We start from the raw sequence: 19446 nt of genomic DNA, 5'->3' as shown, positions 1-19446 counted from the left end.
ATATGTCAGAAAAGAAGACAGAAGAACCAGTGCTTCCACAGTGTCCACACTGCATTGAGCAGGATTGTCCATCACTGCATGGAACTTGCCATTGTTTGAGAAGAAATGCAACGACACTAACTGCAGGTTTGAAAACTGGCAGGTCATTAAACAGAGGATTTGGCACAGCAAAATCTAAATATCTGCACTGCAGAGCAGGAAAGGGTTAGTCAAATATCAATCATGGTTATTGGGTATCCTGAAGCCCAAGATTCAGCCCTGAAGCAGGTCTTTGAAATCTAACTGAGGCGTATAATACACACAACCTTGACCAGAAACTGAAATTCGGCTCTGTCTCGTTCTCCTTCACAGAAAAAAAAAAAAGAATGTTGACTTTGGTCTTTTCATTCTGATTTGGAGACATCTTAAACAAGTACAAACAATTTAGTCATTCAAGAAAAACCTGAAAGGTTCCAAAAATGCTCCAGATGGAACAGGATAAACTAATGTGAGCTAACCTGCATGCATGACTCAGCCCGCTTCCCGACACAGAGTAAGGAAACTTGGACAACAGTATCATCTCTGGTGAGCTTCATTTTATACAAGGGGCAGTTATGCCAAAGCATCAGTTTACAGTTATTATAATCATAATTATATACAGTCAATCTGTATTACTATGTTATTACTAAACATACATGTGATGCACATATCTTAACTGACTGTGTTTACAGGACAACTCAAAGTGATAAAGAAAAATCTGAGCAAGCATAACACACATTGCACACTTTTGTAATGTATGAGATGTGTTGCCTTATTACATGCCTGCCTGACTGCAAGGAGCATGAGGAAATACAACGTTCTCCAGAGATAATAAATCTTATGAAGCCATAAAAAGGCATTCCTGTTTCTGATAACATAGTTTTCTTAACCTTGCTCTATGTATCACATAACCTTTCACTGTTTCAAGACACAAGCACTACATTTCTACGTTTTAAGGCAGACCTCGGTCTTTCCCTTAACTGTTTTTTTTTTTTTTTCTCCCCTCCCCAAAGCTGCCTCGACACATAAAGTAAAGGAGTGAACGTTGCTTTACCAAACACATTTTATCTTCTCAGTGACATACAGCACTGAACTGGTGCTTTTGTGGACACTGGCTCAAGAGAGAAAAGATTCAACTTGCCTTGACACAAACCATGACCAGATAAGGAGAAAAAAAAAAAGAAGAAGAAGAAAAAAAGAGGGAGGAAATACAGATTGACCGTGATATTGAAATACACTTACTCTTCAGGGAAATGAAACATGTGAAAGTTAATACTTTGACACTGCTTTGCAAGATGAGTTCACGTCTTCAAACATCTGGCTGAACTGTGCTTAACATACAGGATCCAACGTGAATCCGTGCGTTATCTGATAAAATTTTGATGGCAGATATGTTTTGGTAGTTATAGGTAAAGCTATGATTTACTCAACTCCAATGAGAGTGGGAGAGAATGCCTGGTGCTCTGTACTGACCACAGATGCATACTGCTGAGGGCTTCCAGCTATTGGCCTGTATCACAGTGCCCCCTACTGGCAGTAAAACTCCATGGTAACAGCACCTGAAGTGATTTTTTTTTTTTTTTTTTTTTAAAGGTAGTAGAGTATATTCAATCAAAAGAAGGACCGTGACATGCCAGTTCTTCTGATGCTAGCAATAAATCAATCAAAAGTGTGTTGTTTCTGCTAGGAAACTGTTATTTAAACTCTCAGTTAAATCTTCCTAACACTTTTCTTTTTCCAAACTGGGAAGACTGATAAATTGATCTCAAAATGTTTTCCGGTAGAACAGCTAGATGAAAAATAAAGATTTGTCACTAAAAAGGCAAAAATTATTTTTTATAGATAATGTTGACACACATACAAGTGAGATAGTTTCATGCATGTGAAAGACATCATACAGTTCATCTTACGGATAAGTCGTTCTATAAAATTGCCAATTGAGAGGAAAATCCATCAGCTGTGATTTGGGATAACATCTATTCAATCAAAATGATGGAATAATTTGATTTGAGTTCAGTTTTGTTTCAAAGAGGAAAATACCACACCTGATTTTTGTTTTCTGCCTCAATACTGACATAAATAATTACTACAAACACTTTGTATTGTCTGGCTGCTCTTTCTAAAATGCCAGTAAATGATATCTGCATCAAATACCTGATACTACCAAGACCTTGAGCATTTTCCGTCTGGGTTTAAAAAGAAAAAAAAAAATTCTTCCTGCATATTTACTGTGCTCTTTTTGCAAGAAGCAGATAAATAACAAGTTCACAGACTGTGCTGACTTGCTGCAGCAATACAGAGCAGGTATAGCTTTGCTCCAGGTTTGGCAGCTTGTTCAGTGATGATTGTTGGAGAGGAGCAATATACCCTTGACCTGCAAGCTCTGATCAGTGATTGGTTGCTTAAGAGACCTTGAACAGGGCAGTGCTAGCAAAGAGCTGTTCATATTTTCTGGTGAGAATGTGTCACATTAATTGGGGCTTATTATCTTTTAGCTGGAGGACATTGCCATCAAGCTACATCCGAGGCAGAAAGATTCAGACAAAAAAATAAATAAATTAAAAAAAAAAAATAGTGATGTTTATCGTCGGCTTGACAGCATGCTTTTCCTAATTGCAACCGACAGAGCAATAATCCGGCACAGACCGCCTGACAGTGTCAGTGTGAGAATCTCCAGCTAAGTATTACAGGTGCTACATGTGTTGTACAGATGACACAGCAATGCACATATGTTTTTATATTTATCATTTTTAAGCCCCTGGATGTCGGCTTATGACACAAAGTAAACAGTTAAAAGCCTTTCTTTTCATCCCCAGACACACCTCAACAAAATCAACCAAGTACCAAAGTAATAAGTGAGTTATGTCTTCTCGTCAGTGGAGGAAAGTCATTTGGAAATCTTACAGCTAACTCATGCTTCAATAAAGTTGACACGAGTGGGGTGCTGTTTACACAAATCTCTGCTGTGAAATGTTATAATTTTCCTTAGCTGCAATAACAGTCTCCACTGGTATACCTATAACATCTTTCTCCCTCTATCACTCGCTTCATCTGAAATTATTTCACTTCTTAAAATGTCTCACTTAACGTGTACATTTGTCTTCCTGCCCACTTCTCATTTCTCCTTTCAACAGTGGTTTGCTAGCTAGATGTTTTACACCAAACAATGAGCAGAATTAGTAAAATTAAGTATAAAAATTATTTGTTACTGCAAATATAGACAGAGAAATTGGTATTTATCAAGGAAGCATGTTGTGCTTAATACCAGGGGTGTCCAGCTCCAGTCCTAGTGGACCACGATTCTGCAGGTTTTCCATGTATCTCTGTTCCAACACATCTGACTCAAATGAATCAGTCACCGTGCAGAACTTCATCGGCTGTTGGATGCATTTAATGTGAGCCATGTGTGTTGGAACAGGGATACGACGAAAACCTGCAGGACATTGGCCCTTGAGGACAGACTTTGGACACCCCTGCTTTGTACCATGTGACATAGTATACATGTTTTGGAACTTTTGCTGTGATCTTTACCTTTATGTCACCCAGTAAGAAAAAAAAAAAACACATAAGCATTTTTGTTGTTGGCCAAACACCAAAACAGCTCATGTGTAAGCTGTACTTACACTTGCACTTTCTGTTCATGCACACACTATCAGAAATGCATGCACACAAAACACCACCTGAAACTCCCCAGGTGTAAAAGATGTTCAAATATTAAGAATGTGTTGCCCGAATGGAAATAGTGACTCAAAAGTAGATGCATTAAAAGCTTGTTTATGTCTTTCAGGCACTTGGGTAAGACCTACATCCGGGGCTTTTTGGTTAAATAGGTCACTGGCATATCCAATTTGTCAAGGCACGTGAAGAAAGCTTAGGTGAGATGAGAACCGGCATTCGCAAGTATTATTAGTCGACAAGATAAAACTAAAAGAGCAGCACTCACCATCATCGTTCCAGATCACAATCACATTGCTTTAAACAACTGCCAAGTTTCCATTTCTTCCTTCAAGCTGGTGAACAATCTAAACCCACCACTAATGTGCCATTAGTGAAAACAATGTGCCCTGAGTTTCTCATGACAATGAAATGCCATTAGAATCTGCTGTAGCTTGCACGCAGCTATCAGCGCCCACCTGTGTCTCTGTATGTACAAAAACACCCCGGGGGTGACTGCATGTGATTCTATGAGGCACCACCACGATTGCACCACAATGGCACGCTAGCTGCTCCGCTGTGGGGCCCTTGGTAGTTCTCTAATAATCTCCCCAGCATGTGTTTATCTTTGTTGGACCAGGTTGTGTGGCGGAGGCAGTCGGGGAAAGGAAGGTAGGCAGAATCCTGCCAGCCTGAGTGTGAGGAGCCCGCAAATCCAGAGAGACCGCTGGCTTTGTGCGAGCGTGTGTTCATGTCTGAGACACAGAGATGGCAGCAATACAGTCATGCCAACATGAGTTATGGTCTTTCTTACGTAGAAACACACACATAAAAACATTTAATTGCCCAAAAAAAAATTGTCTCCTGAGTTGCATTCTGTCTAATGTATTCAGCGTTAATCTTAAACCTTTGGGGACATTTGTTGTTGTGTTAATTACAAACCACCAGGAGCCATCGTTAACAAACATACACAAATATGTGCATGCATCCGGATGCACACAGACACACTATGTACACAATCTAGATGCACATGCAGAAGAGTAGATGAAGTGAGACAGTGCAATATGGACAAAGACAAGCTAATGAAGTATTAACAGACAGTGAGGTCATTGTGGACTTGCTTGGGGCCAAACCATCTCCCACACCTTTTAATGAACAAACTCACCCTCAGATGTGCAGTGAGACATTTTGGACCAGAGTGGCCGGCGTGCCCTGCTCAGTCATCCAATACACCACCAGCTCATCACATCCTGCAGAGGCATTTGCTTCCACCACTGTGCAATCTTTGGAGAATATCAGTGGAGTGAGGCAAACTGCAGTCCTGACACATACACACAAACAATTAACCTCAGAGAATTTCCACTGCCCTCTTTTCTGCTTGGCATCAGTGCTCATTACATTCTGCTACTCAGTGAAGTCATTAAAGGAGAAAAAGGAGTGGGGGTGGGCAGCCTTAAGAAACATCAACACAAATGCAAGCATTTGTTTGTCTCACTCATTTTAACTTCAAAGAGCATAAACAGATATTGCTGCAAGGAAACCTGTTATGTTTTTGGGGATTTTTTCCCCCCACTTCTTCAGGGCAGAGCAACAGTTTTAGAGGCCGAGTAATGGGTTACAAGTTGACCGGTATGCACCTGTCTTCCCTCACCTTCATTGAACAGCAGGACATCTAATTACATTTCAGGCTGGCTTCACACTTTCAATTATAGATACAGCTGTAGCAGATTTGTAAAAGATGTATAGCATTTCCTTAGGAGAAATTGGCCCAGATTATTTGGGACAGATAACGGGAAGGAGACAGGAATACCTGTAAAATTAAATCTCTGGCAATGCTGTTGCTAATGGCTACAAGAATGAGGGTAAATGCACAGAAAAGGAAATATGCATTAGATTTTGTTCTAGTTATCTCAAAGTAGTGTACTAGTGCACAATGAGGAAAAACACAGTAAATTTAAAACACATCAGAGAAGCGCTTGGTAAATGCAGGAGACATCGTTTAATGATGCAACTGCATAAAAAGGGGAATGCAGAACATGACTAACAATACAGACTTTGTTTCTTTTGTTTTGAGCTTTTTTTTTTTTTTTTTCAATAGCAATTTCAGAGGAAACTTTGTGTGTAGTAAACATGATATATTAAAGGAGCAATATCTGCACAACAAATGCATTCTAAGTATAACACAGAACAGCAGAAAATCAAATCAACCAAAAAACTGAGGTGACAAAATCCAAATGGAACCTAACTTAAAGCCTTTACAATAGTTTATAGCTCTGAACAACTTACGTTGCCACCGATCTGAACAGAGACAATACCACAGTGGAATATATGTAGAATAAATAGTTGATTTAAGAGTATTATGGTTGATATATTATCATATTTAATTTTTATCTTCAACACCTAGAAGCAAACAATAAAAGAATGAATATATGACTAAATGAATGAACAACTATACAAATGAATTAATGCACAAATATAGTGGTCAACACCAACCACATAAAACTTAGGAGACAATTAAAGGGGCAGAAGTCTCAGCTTATATACCCTTTTTACATTTCTAAATGATTTTTTGTTTGTCAATTAATGCTGTATGTTGCAAATCTAAGTGTCCTCAGACAAGACTGAATCCTAAGTTGCCCCCCGATGTGTGCCTATTAGGCAAGGATTGTATGTGTAAGTTTCTTTGTATAAAAGCATCTGCTAAATGACAGTAGAAAAGAATAGAATAGAATAGAATAGAATAGAATATCAGCTTTTATAATTATTATCAGTACTCGATGTCAGGTCACACTCAAATATTTGTAGATGTGAAGAAAATTAAAAGACATTTCAAAAAAAGAAAAAAAAACTTGTGGTTTTCAAATTGTGAAGAAAAGCATTAAACTGATGAGGAAAAGTGACTGGTTGCCAGGCAAAAGTAGAAGAAAGGAAGAGAGAGGAGAGACTATATGAGCAACTCTCATTTCTGTCAAATGCAACTGTGCAGAGTACGATATTTATATTGTTGCAGCCAAAAAAGAAATTGAAAACTTAACTGTTATGGTCCTGTGAACATAAATACTGAAAAGAAGGACGTGCAGAAACTCTTTCATGCCTGCAGCTAAATGCGCTCTGCTTGGTTATGAGCCTCTTATGTTTACCTTAGTGATCATTAAGCACTTATTTATTAGAATTGTTTTCTCTTCATGTGAACGGCACATATAAACATCTAAAAATAGCAGCCGATAAATTTTATAATAAATGTGCATATGTATTGATATGCTAATAAGTCTTGTGCTTAGATTCCTTTACGGTGAGTCACCAACTGGAGCTGCTGTAGTTGTCTGAGTTTAGTAAAAGACTGTATATTAGAATATTGTACAAGTATTAATACATGCATAACAATAATGGGACTTCATGTATGAAGCCTTCATGTAAAACTATGTGAGACTGTGTGTGACTGATGGGCATGTCAGATGCAGCTCAGAAAATCGCCACAAATTCCACTAATTCTGGCAGTCTTTAAACTGTCCAAACTGGTCCAACTAATGAATTAGTTGACCTTTAATTTGGAAAAAAAAAAAGACAGCGATCAGAATGCAAATTATGGTAACGGGATATTTTGCATACAGAAGCGTAGAGTGGCATACTCTCAAGATAGGATGTGTTCACAATACCTCTTCAGGCTCAAGTCTTCATTTCAATATATCAGAGCTTTAATAAAAAAAAATTTAAAAAAAGATATATTTCTGCTCTATATGTGTTCAGACACCATATGTATAGTTCTGCTTAATGATTAGAAAATTAAATTCAAGTTGTATCAATGCTCTAAGGTTAATTTAATCTTACATAGTGTGTCTGGTGTGTTTTTCTATCTAGGGGATGCCTGTGGTTTTTAGAAAGGTTAATAAGCTTCTTTGCCTCACCTCTAACTGGACTAGAGGAGAGTTAGAAAGATAAATAGAAAGGTTATAAGGGCAGAGGTACCTTCATGTAAATCTACACATTCAAAGTAATCTGTCCAGTCTTTAAAACCAGCAGCTTCCCTACTGAACAATTTGTAGCCGTAACTAGACCTGTGATCCTCTTATCACAGAGTGTTGAAACACGGGTTTGACATCAGTCAGTGCACATATAGCAATGAGTAACAGGGGTCAGGGGTCTGTGTAAAATGCAGAGATGATGAAACACCTGCTGGAATACATTGTTCAGCTCCCTGCCTGCCTACTGCGGATTTAAATGTTAACCAAGTCTGTGATACAAGTGAATGTGCTTGATTTGGTGCAGTGTTTCAAGCTTTGGTGTGCTCATATGCACTAAAAGCAAATGCTAAACTCCCATGACCCAACCCTGCCTCCATCCCAAAGTGTTACTGATGTAGTTTGCTTTTACTTGAGTGTGTAGGTGGAGCAAAACTGCAATAACAGTGCAACACCAACAAAAAAGCCAACAGTTTAGTATGGTTCAACTGTGACGGAAGCTGCACACCAGGACCAGACTCCGAAGAGTTTATCACGAGACAGTATTTTTTTTTTTTTTTTTTAAAATCCATTCAAATACTTTACCAAGAAAGAATATCAAACTTACAAGTGCAAAATGTATCAATAATTCAATCGGACCATGACTGTATCAGTATGCTCTGCTTTTCTGATTTATAAATGAAAAAGAGGCTTCATGGACACAAACATGAATATGAGCAAAAAAAAAAGTACAAGATATTAGGGGAAAAAAAACACTTAAAAAATAATAAACTCACTTGATATATGAGCATGTTCTTTTTTTTTTTTTTTAATTTCCCTTTTAACAGAAATAAAAATGGTATAAGAAGCAAAAAAAAAAAAAAAAAAAAAAAGAAATAAAATAAAATAAAAGTTCCTATCCTTTTCAAAGAAAAAGCAGATCCAGAGATGAAAATCCAACCAATGAAACAGACAGGTTTAAAATATGTATGCTGTGGACACTGTAGCGAGACAAAGACAAGAGAAAAAAGGTAGGAAGTTACTGACTTTAGGTGTAAGGGGGAATGACAGGGAGCAGGAGCTGGTGAAATGCACAGAAAGGAAAGGAGAGGGAGGATGTGGAAGTAAGCACAAGAAAGGGAAGATGAATAAAAGAAAAGGTAAAAGGAAAGGTTAACTGTATCAATATGTGTATCCTGAAGGGAAACTGAGAAAAGTGTGATGGACAGTTTATGTGCCTGATACAGAGAAGTGGTGGGCAGTTATTGGAAATCCAGAGAGAACTCTTCAACCCCCTCCCCGCACGCACGCACGCACGCACGCACGCACGCACGCACGCACGCACGCACGCACACACACGCACACACACACACACACACACACACACACACACACACACACACTCTGACCAGATATTCAGGAGTGCACTAATCGCAGTTAATGCTAACTTTTCAGACGTTTACATGGAAGACACATCTGATATTTCAGGTTATAAAATTGCAATTTCCAGTTCAGATATTTCCGTGCTGCTTTATGTTTACAGTCGTCTTCAATCAAGAACAGTGTGCCTGTTATTGGTCATATCCTCTGCTTGCTCCTCACAAGATCCAAGCGATCATCAGCTGTTTGTAGAATAATGTGACTGAGCTATGGTTCAGAGCTGGGAAAAGGAAACAGATTGTATTAAAATCTAAGTCATCTGAAATGTAAATTACATCTGAACCAGTGCAAATGTTATTTTAACACATTTGTATGTGACATTATAAGAACAAAAAAGGTACAGGGCAGCTGCATTAATTAAAAAACTAAAACAAAGTTTGATGGTGTGGAATTCCATGTCTACAAACCAATCTTCAAACCATTACTGAAGATATCAAGTCTTAGATTTCACTCATGCCAAGTTTGGACAATTTCCCTGAAGTGTCCCTGTTTTTTAGTGTTTTCTATGTCTTGTTCTTTTATCATTTTGTTTGTTTGTTTTCCCCTTTTTTCAGGTAACCGTGAAGCTCAGCCTGTAATCGGCCGATTCTGTCTACCTTACTTTCTATCTCCCTCACCTCAACCTTTTCTGTCTGTGCAGTAATTTACCTCGCTGTGGCGCGAGAGGTCATGATCGTTTATATTCATGGAGGCACCATCTTGAACACGGAGGACTCAGATTGTTTACCTATCCTGTAAGTGACACCACGGCCTCTCTCTTCCCCGTAGTGCTGCTCCGTCTCTGCTCAGTTCCTTCCCCAACCAGATTAGCTGTGGGAGAGTCACCCCCTGGCCCATTTGCGGTCAAAAACCAATTCCACAAAAGAGGCACAAAGACAAATGAGACTTAATGCCATGTAACCAACTCAGCAGGCTACTGTGCAGAGTCAAGCACAGTCTTAGCCAGATCTTGTGCACGTTTTTTTTTTTTTTTTAAAGATCGGTGTGGAATGCATGGGTCAACATGGAGCCACAATCAAACTACTTCTGGAGGTCAATATGGCATACAAAGTGAAAACTGTTATTACTTCACCAGTTTGTACAACTAATCAACTTGCTGCAAGTTAGCAGGGAGGCCATGAGGGTTTGTGATCAATGTCCTTTTAAATGAGATTATAAAATACAACAGGGCTGATTTGTGATCGTATGTCAACAAACTTTCTCCACAAATCTGTCCATGGAAGAAAAAAAGACCAGAACAAAAGCTGTCTGTCCCTTAGATTAATACTCGTAAAAATAATAATAATTTTAATAATATTAATAATAATAATTTTGCTCTGGATAGATTTATGTAAAAACAAACTCTTTATATTAATCACCAAAACACAGATTTTTTTTTTCTTTTTGTATTCCTAATAATGAACCAGAACTTTTAAACTACTTTTAATAATAAAAAAAAAACAAAAAAAAAAAGAAGAAAAGATTAACAAATAAAAACTGCACTTCAAATTTACAGATGTTTAAATTTAGGCGTCATGGTATTAAAAAATTAGCATTCCAGCGCAGTCAGCCAGAAACGGAGAGAACAGCGAACCATTACATATCAAGTATTCCCCATAAAACTCTGCGAGCTCACACTGTTACTTCTGAGCTGGATTAGATATGCACCCCATATTCTGCAGTCTAGGATCATGGGGTTTAGTTAATGAAGCTTCGTCGGGGCTTTTCCGTGTGAAAAGCTCCACTAACGGTGTTGACGTGGTCCTCTTTTTAAAGGCAAGTCCCATTATTAATAAGCATCCTATCACTCAATTAGGCTGCATCGTGCATGCTGTATGTAATGTATGACTCACAGGAAGATGCATACCCAAGTAAACAGACAAATAAAGGGTTTTACAGTAAATATCACTGTGGAATACATTACTTTGACATTGCATCCTTCCAAATAAATGTGTTGGGATATGGGGAAGGTATAATCTTACAATTGTATAACTAAATGCCATGTAATGGTAATGGTATTCAAAAATAAATGCCATTTAGCTTTAAAAAAAAAAAAAAAAAAAAAAAAATACTGTATTTCTTAATTAATTCAGAATGATGTCTAAAATCCCCTATATTTGGTATTTTGTAGACGTTTTGTTCTTTTCTTTTCCCTTCCTTAAATGTAATTGTACCAGACTCAGACTTTCGCAATGATAACAAATAAAAAAAAAAAAATAAAGATCACAAGAAAAAGAGTGCTGAAATAAAGTAAATACAAACTTAGATGCACATATTTTTGCGAGGCCGTTAAGAGATTTAAAAAGATAACAAAGGGACTACAGACAGACTGACATATCGCAGGCTTACGCTGGCAGGGAGCAAGAGAGCGAGCACTGACAAAAGAAGTAAAATATTTAGATTCACAGGGGATATCTATTTTTGAAGAGACGTTTTTGATGAACATTACACTGTACCTGAAAGCACATAAAAGTTAGCAGGGTGTAGACTTGGGAGGCTGTAAGCGGCAGGTATCAAAGACAGCTAATATTCAGAGGGCTAAAGTTAAAGTGCACTGTGATAGCCAGAATGGCTCTCATCTGAGAAGAGAAGATTAAAATCAGTGGGACATCACAGCGAGGCAATATGAAGTGGGGAAGAGAGGAAATTTCTCTCTCATTCCCCCTTTCACAAAGATGCACACACACACAAACACACACACACACACACACACATAATGTATCCTCCTACAATAAACCAATTACTTGTCTTTAATATTTAAGAGCCTAATTTCCATTCATATGTAATATATTAAAACCATGCAGGGACGAGCAACGGAAAGAACTGACCCTGAGATATTCACAGCGGGTTAACTGCCCACAAATGGGGAGACATGAACAACTGGGTGTTTTTGTGTTTTATTGAGACAAATGTCTCCTGCCTGCACATGCAATTAATGGGCTCCCTTTTAAAAAGTGGAAAATGGTACCATTTGAGTTTTTTTTTTTTTTTTTTTTTCTTTTCTCTCAAAGTGGGATAATAGCCTCTCTGCTTTGTTTTAAGAAAAAATGGACTTCAAATACAAAATGCATGACTGAATGAAAGAGATACAAAAAAAAGGTAATCATAACCATTTTCAGCCAACTGTAGCGCATCTCCTCTCAGGGACTGATGATAGTTTGCAAAATGAATAAAATGCAGATCTTGTTTGTAGGAGATAAAGGCTGTTAAAACAATGAGCCAGAGAATCAGAGTGGGTGTCGTTTTACAAGGCCGGCCCTTTCTCCAGATGGACACCATCGCGCCCAAAGACATGACTTCACAAGCAAGCAAAGAACGTCGAGATAAGACAAGAGAAAGGGAGCAAGTTCAAAAGAAGAATTTGCCTGGAAAAAAAGAAAAAAAAAAAGACAAGACAGAAGAAGCTGCCTTGGCAGAGCTTTTACTCTTCTCAGTTAACACAATCAGTAATAAACAGCCCGACTCTCCTGGGAAAACATGGCAACCCATCAGGCCTGACTTCCCAACACACTGACATGTAAAATATCCTAAGCTCATTATTGTACACACATCATCAATACAAAACAGACTTTCCCAGAGTGGGCTGTAGTGTTTAGGGTTGAGCTTAAAGTCATTAGTCGAAGGCCCTTATTACATTCTATCTGAAGAAGCAGAGCTTCAACAACAGCTCCTTTTTTTTTTCTCTTTCTTCCAAGAGCAACAAGCTTTTCAGAGGGTTTCTTTTATCAACCAGAACTATTGTCCGTGAATTAACACAGCTTAACAGGATTAAAATATTTTGAGTAGCATTTACTGTTGCAAATGTTTTGAGAACCAACACATGGGCCCACAAAACAGGCACCATAGGGTCTGGTCAGCAACCGGTTTTGTTATTAGACTTTCTGACTGAAAAGTTCGGTGTCATGTGTGGAGGCTGACCATGTGAGAGCATGTTTGATCTGGCGCCCAGGTCAGCCCTGACGTTAACAGAGTTATTAGGGGACTTATTAGGGAGAGTCAGAGAGCCAGCAAAACCCCCCACTGATTCCATCATTACTGCCATTTGCGGCCGGGTCATTACCGCCCTGCTGCTGAGGCTTTGTAGCAGTGATTGAGAATCTGCTGGTGTCCTCACCACACTGGCTCTGTGGGGAAGAGTGTGTGTGTGGAGGGTAGAGATGTAGAGAGAGCAGTAAAGGAAAACAGGTGTCAGGGTGAAGAAAACTACTGAAGGATTTGATCAAATCCCTTGAGATGAGGAAAAGGCTGACTCTATAGCCATCACTTACAGCCAGGCTTTAACCAAGTAACATTTCCAGAATTGACCTTTAGAGGAATACCGTTATCTGGGGGCAACGAAGAGATGAACATCAGAACAATGAGATGCACGTAAATGTGTTAGTCTGACAGAAATTTATTCATTAATTTTCAGTTCTGCTTAAGTCTGTTACTTCACAAAAAGTGAGAACCTCGAGGCCATGAGAACAAAATGGATCACTTTGTTCTGGCGGACCTGATCGGGGACAGTTTGTGGCTTGCTCTTGACACATCTGCTAAACATAACTTTCTTCTTGTTGAGCTCCGGGAAGTATTGTGCGATTGCTTGGATATGTACGGTGGCTGACAGGTTCAAAGTTGCTCATACAAAAACATATGAACAGAAATGCTAGCAGGAAAAATGTACAGTATGTAAAGTACAGTGTAGTGCTGCAAATACAGGAACGCGCTGCAAAAACAGAAATGTGATGCAAATCCAGAGATGAGTGCAGCAGCAAAAACGTCAGAGCATTTCCATTGTGTGAGTGAAAATAAGAGTGTTTATGTTTATGCAGCACTCCTGCTTATCCCACCATGTCTGATCTTGTAACGGCAATTCGGATTTGAATCTTAGTGATATTAGTTAGGTCATTTCACCTTAATCACCACATTAATGTAAATAATATTGAAGAGTGGCTGAAACAGTTAAGCCAGCTACACACTCCATCGGGGAAGAAATTGACGTCAATTTGGTCTCGCGGACGCGGTTGAAGACAGTTCTTAATGAATCAGGCTGGCAGAACTTTTTTTCATGAAGCTTCATGCAGTAATGTGTGAATGGTTGGACATTTTAGATGGGTGTGGCTTATTCAATTTTCAATTCAGCTTTATTTATATAGCGTCAAATCACGGAAATGCCATCTCTAGACACTTACATGGAAAAGCATGAAGTGGGTAGTTGTTGCTTCTGCATATTTGCTAATGCAGGTTAAATTCTTTAAATAAAATAGCTAAACGACATGATGAGAAAGTACAAATATTTTTACAACGTTGCATTTAAACACAGACGTAGCCACAAGCGCAACCATCCCTGAAATATTCTGGTTTATTCCACGTAAAAGCCCAGACATTCTCACTCTGATGCAGACAAAGCTTCTAATGGACCAGACGAAAAAGACTTTTTTTTTCATCGTTCTTGCGGCCTCGACGGCATGAACAAAGGCCTTGCTTCTAGTGAGGTATTTAAGAAGCTTTATAGAAGGTACCGTTATTTCGGAGTGATAAAAAATAGCACATTTAGGGCTTTCCATTGTTTTTTAACTAACCACCTTTCTTTCCACTGTTTCTGCTGAGAAGCCCAGCCGTCACCATCGCAAAGTGGCATATGCCCTTTGTCTGTCAGCAATTGATGTGGGCAATGGAGGAAACATTTTAGAAGAGAAGGGGTGTGAAGTTTGCCAGCATCAATCTTGTTTCAAATTGAACCACAAAGTTCCAGCTGAATGAATTGGCTTTCAAATGCAGGAGGCCATGGCTACACGCATTCAATCCCAGAGTGAATCTGATTTGATCCCAAGAGCTGTACAAAGGCACAACCCACTGATTGATAAAGAGAACTGAGGGGAGATGAGAGGGAGGAAAAATGAAAAAAGAGGAGACCCCAGTCAATGGAGAAGGGAAGCCAAAGCAGTAAAGTGAAGGCAGAGAAGCGGGAAACAGACAAAAGGAAGACAGAGAAGAGGAGCAGACTATTAGAAAGAATTGTAAAATAACTTGTTGCTGTTCCAGGTTGTTCTACAGGTTGTTCTAATGGCTCGTACACAAATTGTAAAGATAATAAAATAACGGAGTGGCGACAGAGAGAAGATAGAGATGTCTGTCTGTGATAACAGATTTTCATCTCCGTGTGGGTGGTAACAATTTTATGTTCACAGAGCACACAGTGCCTCCAACATTATACTTGTACTGACATTAGTGACTGAGGTATACTTTCATTGTGACACATTTTCAGCTCATTGAAAACAGTTCTGATGTTCCTCCAGCAAAACCATAATCCGGATGTCCAGTAATAAAAAAACAATTGTGTAGAGATCGGCTGTCCAGCCTGAGCAAAACAGCTGTAATCCTACAGCTTACAATAACAATCCAAAAACAAAAAAAACATTTCAAGTTTTAAATCAGATCATCCCAAAGATCAATAGCAAAGGAAATAAAAAATGAAGAGCCGCTCTTAGAAGACTGAAGCAAAGCTCGAAATCCCTCTTGATTATCATTTCTTTTCTTGGTAAAACTCATTAAACAGCAAGACCTATAAAAGCAGCAGGGGAGATGACAGTCTTGCATTCTGGGTTGTTTTAGAGGCCTCTAAGCGCAATAAGCAACTGAAAATTGGAGACTGTTAAAGTCATTTTAAAGAAGTGTTGTTCCTCAACAATGCAAGTAACAAGCAAGAATCTCGAGGAAGGCGGAGATAACAGAAGCCCTTCTGTTTTTTTGTTTTTTTTTGCAGCATTTTCCGAGGGCAGCTCTGCAGGGAAGGCATTTACACCTGCTTGCCTCATCTTTCACAATACACAAAACCCCAAAGCGTGCTTTACTTATAAATATCCACATCTTGTGCCAAAGACAGAGGGAGAGGCAAAGGACAAAGCCAACAAGAAATGTATATGTGTAACTATAAGAAATGCTGTTATCATCACTAGAATTTGCTTTTTTTTTAAAAAGATGTGGCTTTCTTTAAAGGTGGAGTATGTAAGATTTTCAATATTTCCAAAACAAATTAACTAAAAAAATAACTACAATCATAATTAGATCGTTCTTTTAAACATGTAGGTTCCAGTCTGTACATATTTGATGTGTTATTAAATTACAAGTTTAATTAATGACAAAGACCCTTCTTAAATGTTTGCCTACCAGTAAAAAAAGTGCTTTTTGTGATTTGTCATTAATTAAACTTGTAATTTAATAACGCATCAAATATGGACAGACTGGAACCTACATGTTCAAAAAAACTATCTAATTATGATTGTAGTTAAATTATTAGTTAATTCATTTTGAAAATATTGAAAATCCTACATACTCCACCTTTAAAGTATAGAAATCAAACTAGTTTCAAAAAGTGATGTGTTCAAATCAGTAAAAAGAATTCATTCTATGTTTTTCCAGAAAGGATGAAATAAATATTGGAAGCCTTGATCTCCTCACCTCCATCTCCCCAAATCGCATTAAAGATTCAGTTAATCATCTGCACTTGAGCTGAAGAAACAATCAGTACAAACACAATTGTAGTTCAAACAGATCTTCCTGATAAAATATCAACTTTTTGACCACATTGTGCATATCCATGCAAGGATTGCATTTAAATACACTGCATGAATCATGCAACACACAAAAGAGGAAATGAGTGACTGTCTCATTTTAGGAATATCCATTGTAGCACCTTTTTCAGCAACACCATCTACATCAAAAGCTTCTCCCATAGACTTTCAACTGCACAGACGGGGAGTGGGGGGTAGATATCAAACATTAAACAGCATTTTTCATTCATGAGAAAATCATGTTCTGTTTCAACAATAGCTGGAAAAGAGCTGATTCAGTGAAGTCACTGCAGGGGTAATTGATAGGGATCCAGCAAAGGTAACTCCTGGGGGAAATGCTGGATCAGGAATTCCTAGCATGCCAGCAGGAACACGGACTATCTATACAGCTTTCTTTTTAAAATCCCAGCGGGTGAGAAAGTGAATTCAATAAAGAATTTAAAAAGGCGAGGGCTGAATTACAGCCATGTGTTTGCAGAGCTACAAACGTTAACTTTTCTTTTCTATCAAGAATCTACTGGAAAGATGTAAATATCTGTAAATACTATATGCTTCTTTTGAAATGGAATCACAGGAATCAAATATCTCCCTACTGGTTAGCACCGTGGCCTCACAGCAAGAAGGTCGCTGGTGTGAGCCTCAGCTGGGGGGAGGTTCAAACTTTCAGGCATTTCAGACATTTCGCTTTGCAACAACAGGTTTTTTTTCAACCCACATTTTTTTTTTTTTTTACCAGCATTACATTTGCAAATCATCTTGCAACTGCAGCCCAAGCCCAAAACAAAATTTAATAGTACAAAACAACAAGATAAGTCTAGATTGTTGACCTGAAGATTTTAAGACAGACCAGGCAAGACACTACAGGCAGGCAGCTTGGTGTCCAAACAGACGGTGGGTTAGTGGGGAAACTAGGAGGTTACTGTGTAGTTACGTCCACACATGTTGACAAAGCTCTGATTTAACTGTTCTGCGTTTGACAAGGCTTTGACTTCCTCCCTCCCACTGCTGCTAGAATCACACGGGTGTGCTGCACACACACAACACACTGTCGAAGAAGTGGAAAACAATCAAATTGTCATGGGGAGATACATCAAGTGCCTTCATATATCTCCCACGAAAAGACAAAAAAACCCAAATAAGAAAAAACTTTGCTCTTTCCCACTTGTGTTATTCATCAGCAAGTTAGGTTGTCTGGTTGTGTGTCCAAGAAACAAACTGGACCCGACAAAGGAGACTCCCAGTGCTTCCTTCACCACAGTCCTGTCTCCACCCTGATGGAGGACTGGTCTAGTGGACTGGAAAAGGCAAGAAGCATACCCCGTATGGCCACTCTGGGCTCAAACATACATGTGTGAGCTCAAGTGTGTGTGTGTGTGTGTGTGTCTAAGAACACAATAGAAAGAAAGAGAGGAAAAAAAAAACCCTCCTTAATTTGTGCAAAAATCAAATGCAATTTGCAGGGATGTGGCATTTTAAGTTTTCTCCAAGAACACAAAGATACAGTCAGAGCACCAGAGACCCTAATTGGCATCGAGAGTTAAACTGAAAGCATGGTGTTCGAATGTGTTGGAAGAAATGCTTGGTTTTAAGATAATTAACATTTCAGTTAGAAAAAAAAAATTGTAGTCACAAGATGAAAGTGTCTTAGCAACTACTGCCTGAGAGGCTAAATGAAGCATGTGTGTGAAGATTAATTAAGGATGGGATGGAAAAAAGATGACACCTCCTTACCTTTAGACTGCGAGGAGAAGCAGAGGGAGAGCTGAGCAAATAGGTCAGGATTCTCGAACTTCTCTTCTTTGACTTTGATCCAGAAGCAATTCTCTGCCATTTCCTGAGGCACTATCTGCAATGACACAAGGATTCCATTATCACCACAATCAGAAACCGTCATTTCATCAAACCGCCACTCAAAAGTTTTTCTCGATGAAAGATGGGGTTTGTGAGTGTTTTTTTTTTTTCTTTTTTTTTTTTTCTGTGTATGGATCTACACATGACCTTGTGCGACATCTTTAGTATCTGAGCGGCAGACGGAACTGACAAAAGAAGACCACAAAGCAAAGTGGAAATGTGAGGTTTACCATTTTGTGAATATATAGCCACGCTAGAAAATGATGTGTCAACAAACCCAAAGTGCACTGAAACATTAAAGATTTGTATCTTTGCAATTCTGCACGCACGGTTACAACAGAAGCATGACTGGAAGATCAAGATATCAAATAATCAACCAAACACCCTACAACTGAAACAACAGCAGGCCAGAGTTTTTATCTCATCTTCTCTCACCCCTTCCTTTCTGTTCAGCGAACAGCAAAAGAAATGTGCTAAAATACATGTTAAAACATAAACAACCGTACTTACCATGTTGTAGTTATTGATACCCGATAATACTGACTCTATACATTTTATCTTTTAAGTGCAATTCTAAGTCTGTGAAGTACTACTATCTGTCTTTTTTTCTTTTCTCCTAATCGAGGTTCTAGAGTAGCTCTTCACCTTTTGTACTGCTGCCATTAACCTCCTCAAAACCACAGTAATTACGTAAAGACAGTGATTTAAGTCACATCTGTAACACTGACAGCTGCTGGGCAATCACGCTCAACCCCAGTGTTGATAAGTGCAGCGGTGCTACAGGGTTTCTGTGTTTTCACGGAGGCTTTAAAAAATTCCAGCATAAGTCTTTTCAATGTGAGGTGCGGATAACAAAGTGAATTTGTACTATTTGCTCTCATTCAGTACACTCTAAGTCACAGGTGTCAAACTCCAGTCCTCGAGGGCAGGTTTTCCTGCAGGTTTTTGTTGTCTCCATGCTCCAACACACCTCACAAGTTCATAATTATGTTGACAAGAAGCTGCTGGGTCCA

General features: G+C 38.7%; 1 protein-coding gene across 1 annotated transcript in view; it reads right to left on the bottom strand.

The window, feature by feature from the left end:
* Window positions 1-19446, bottom strand: part of diaph2 (diaphanous-related formin 2) — a 373599-nt gene that overhangs the window by 202356 nt on the left and 151797 nt on the right. Inside the window, exon 18 of the mRNA XM_079250311.1 lies at window positions 18314-18428. Within this exon, the coding sequence (XP_079106437.1) occupies window positions 18314-18428 (115 nt within the window). The remainder of the gene's footprint in view (window positions 1-18313; window positions 18429-19446) is intronic.

Source organism: Telmatherina bonti, assembly GCF_933228915.1.
Source record: "Telmatherina bonti genome assembly, chromosome: 12".
In the NCBI taxonomy this organism is placed as follows: domain Eukaryota; kingdom Metazoa; phylum Chordata; class Actinopteri; order Atheriniformes; family Telmatherinidae; genus Telmatherina; species Telmatherina bonti.
Note: the sequence above shows the minus strand (reverse complement) of the source record. Positions and strands in the feature narration are given on the sequence as shown.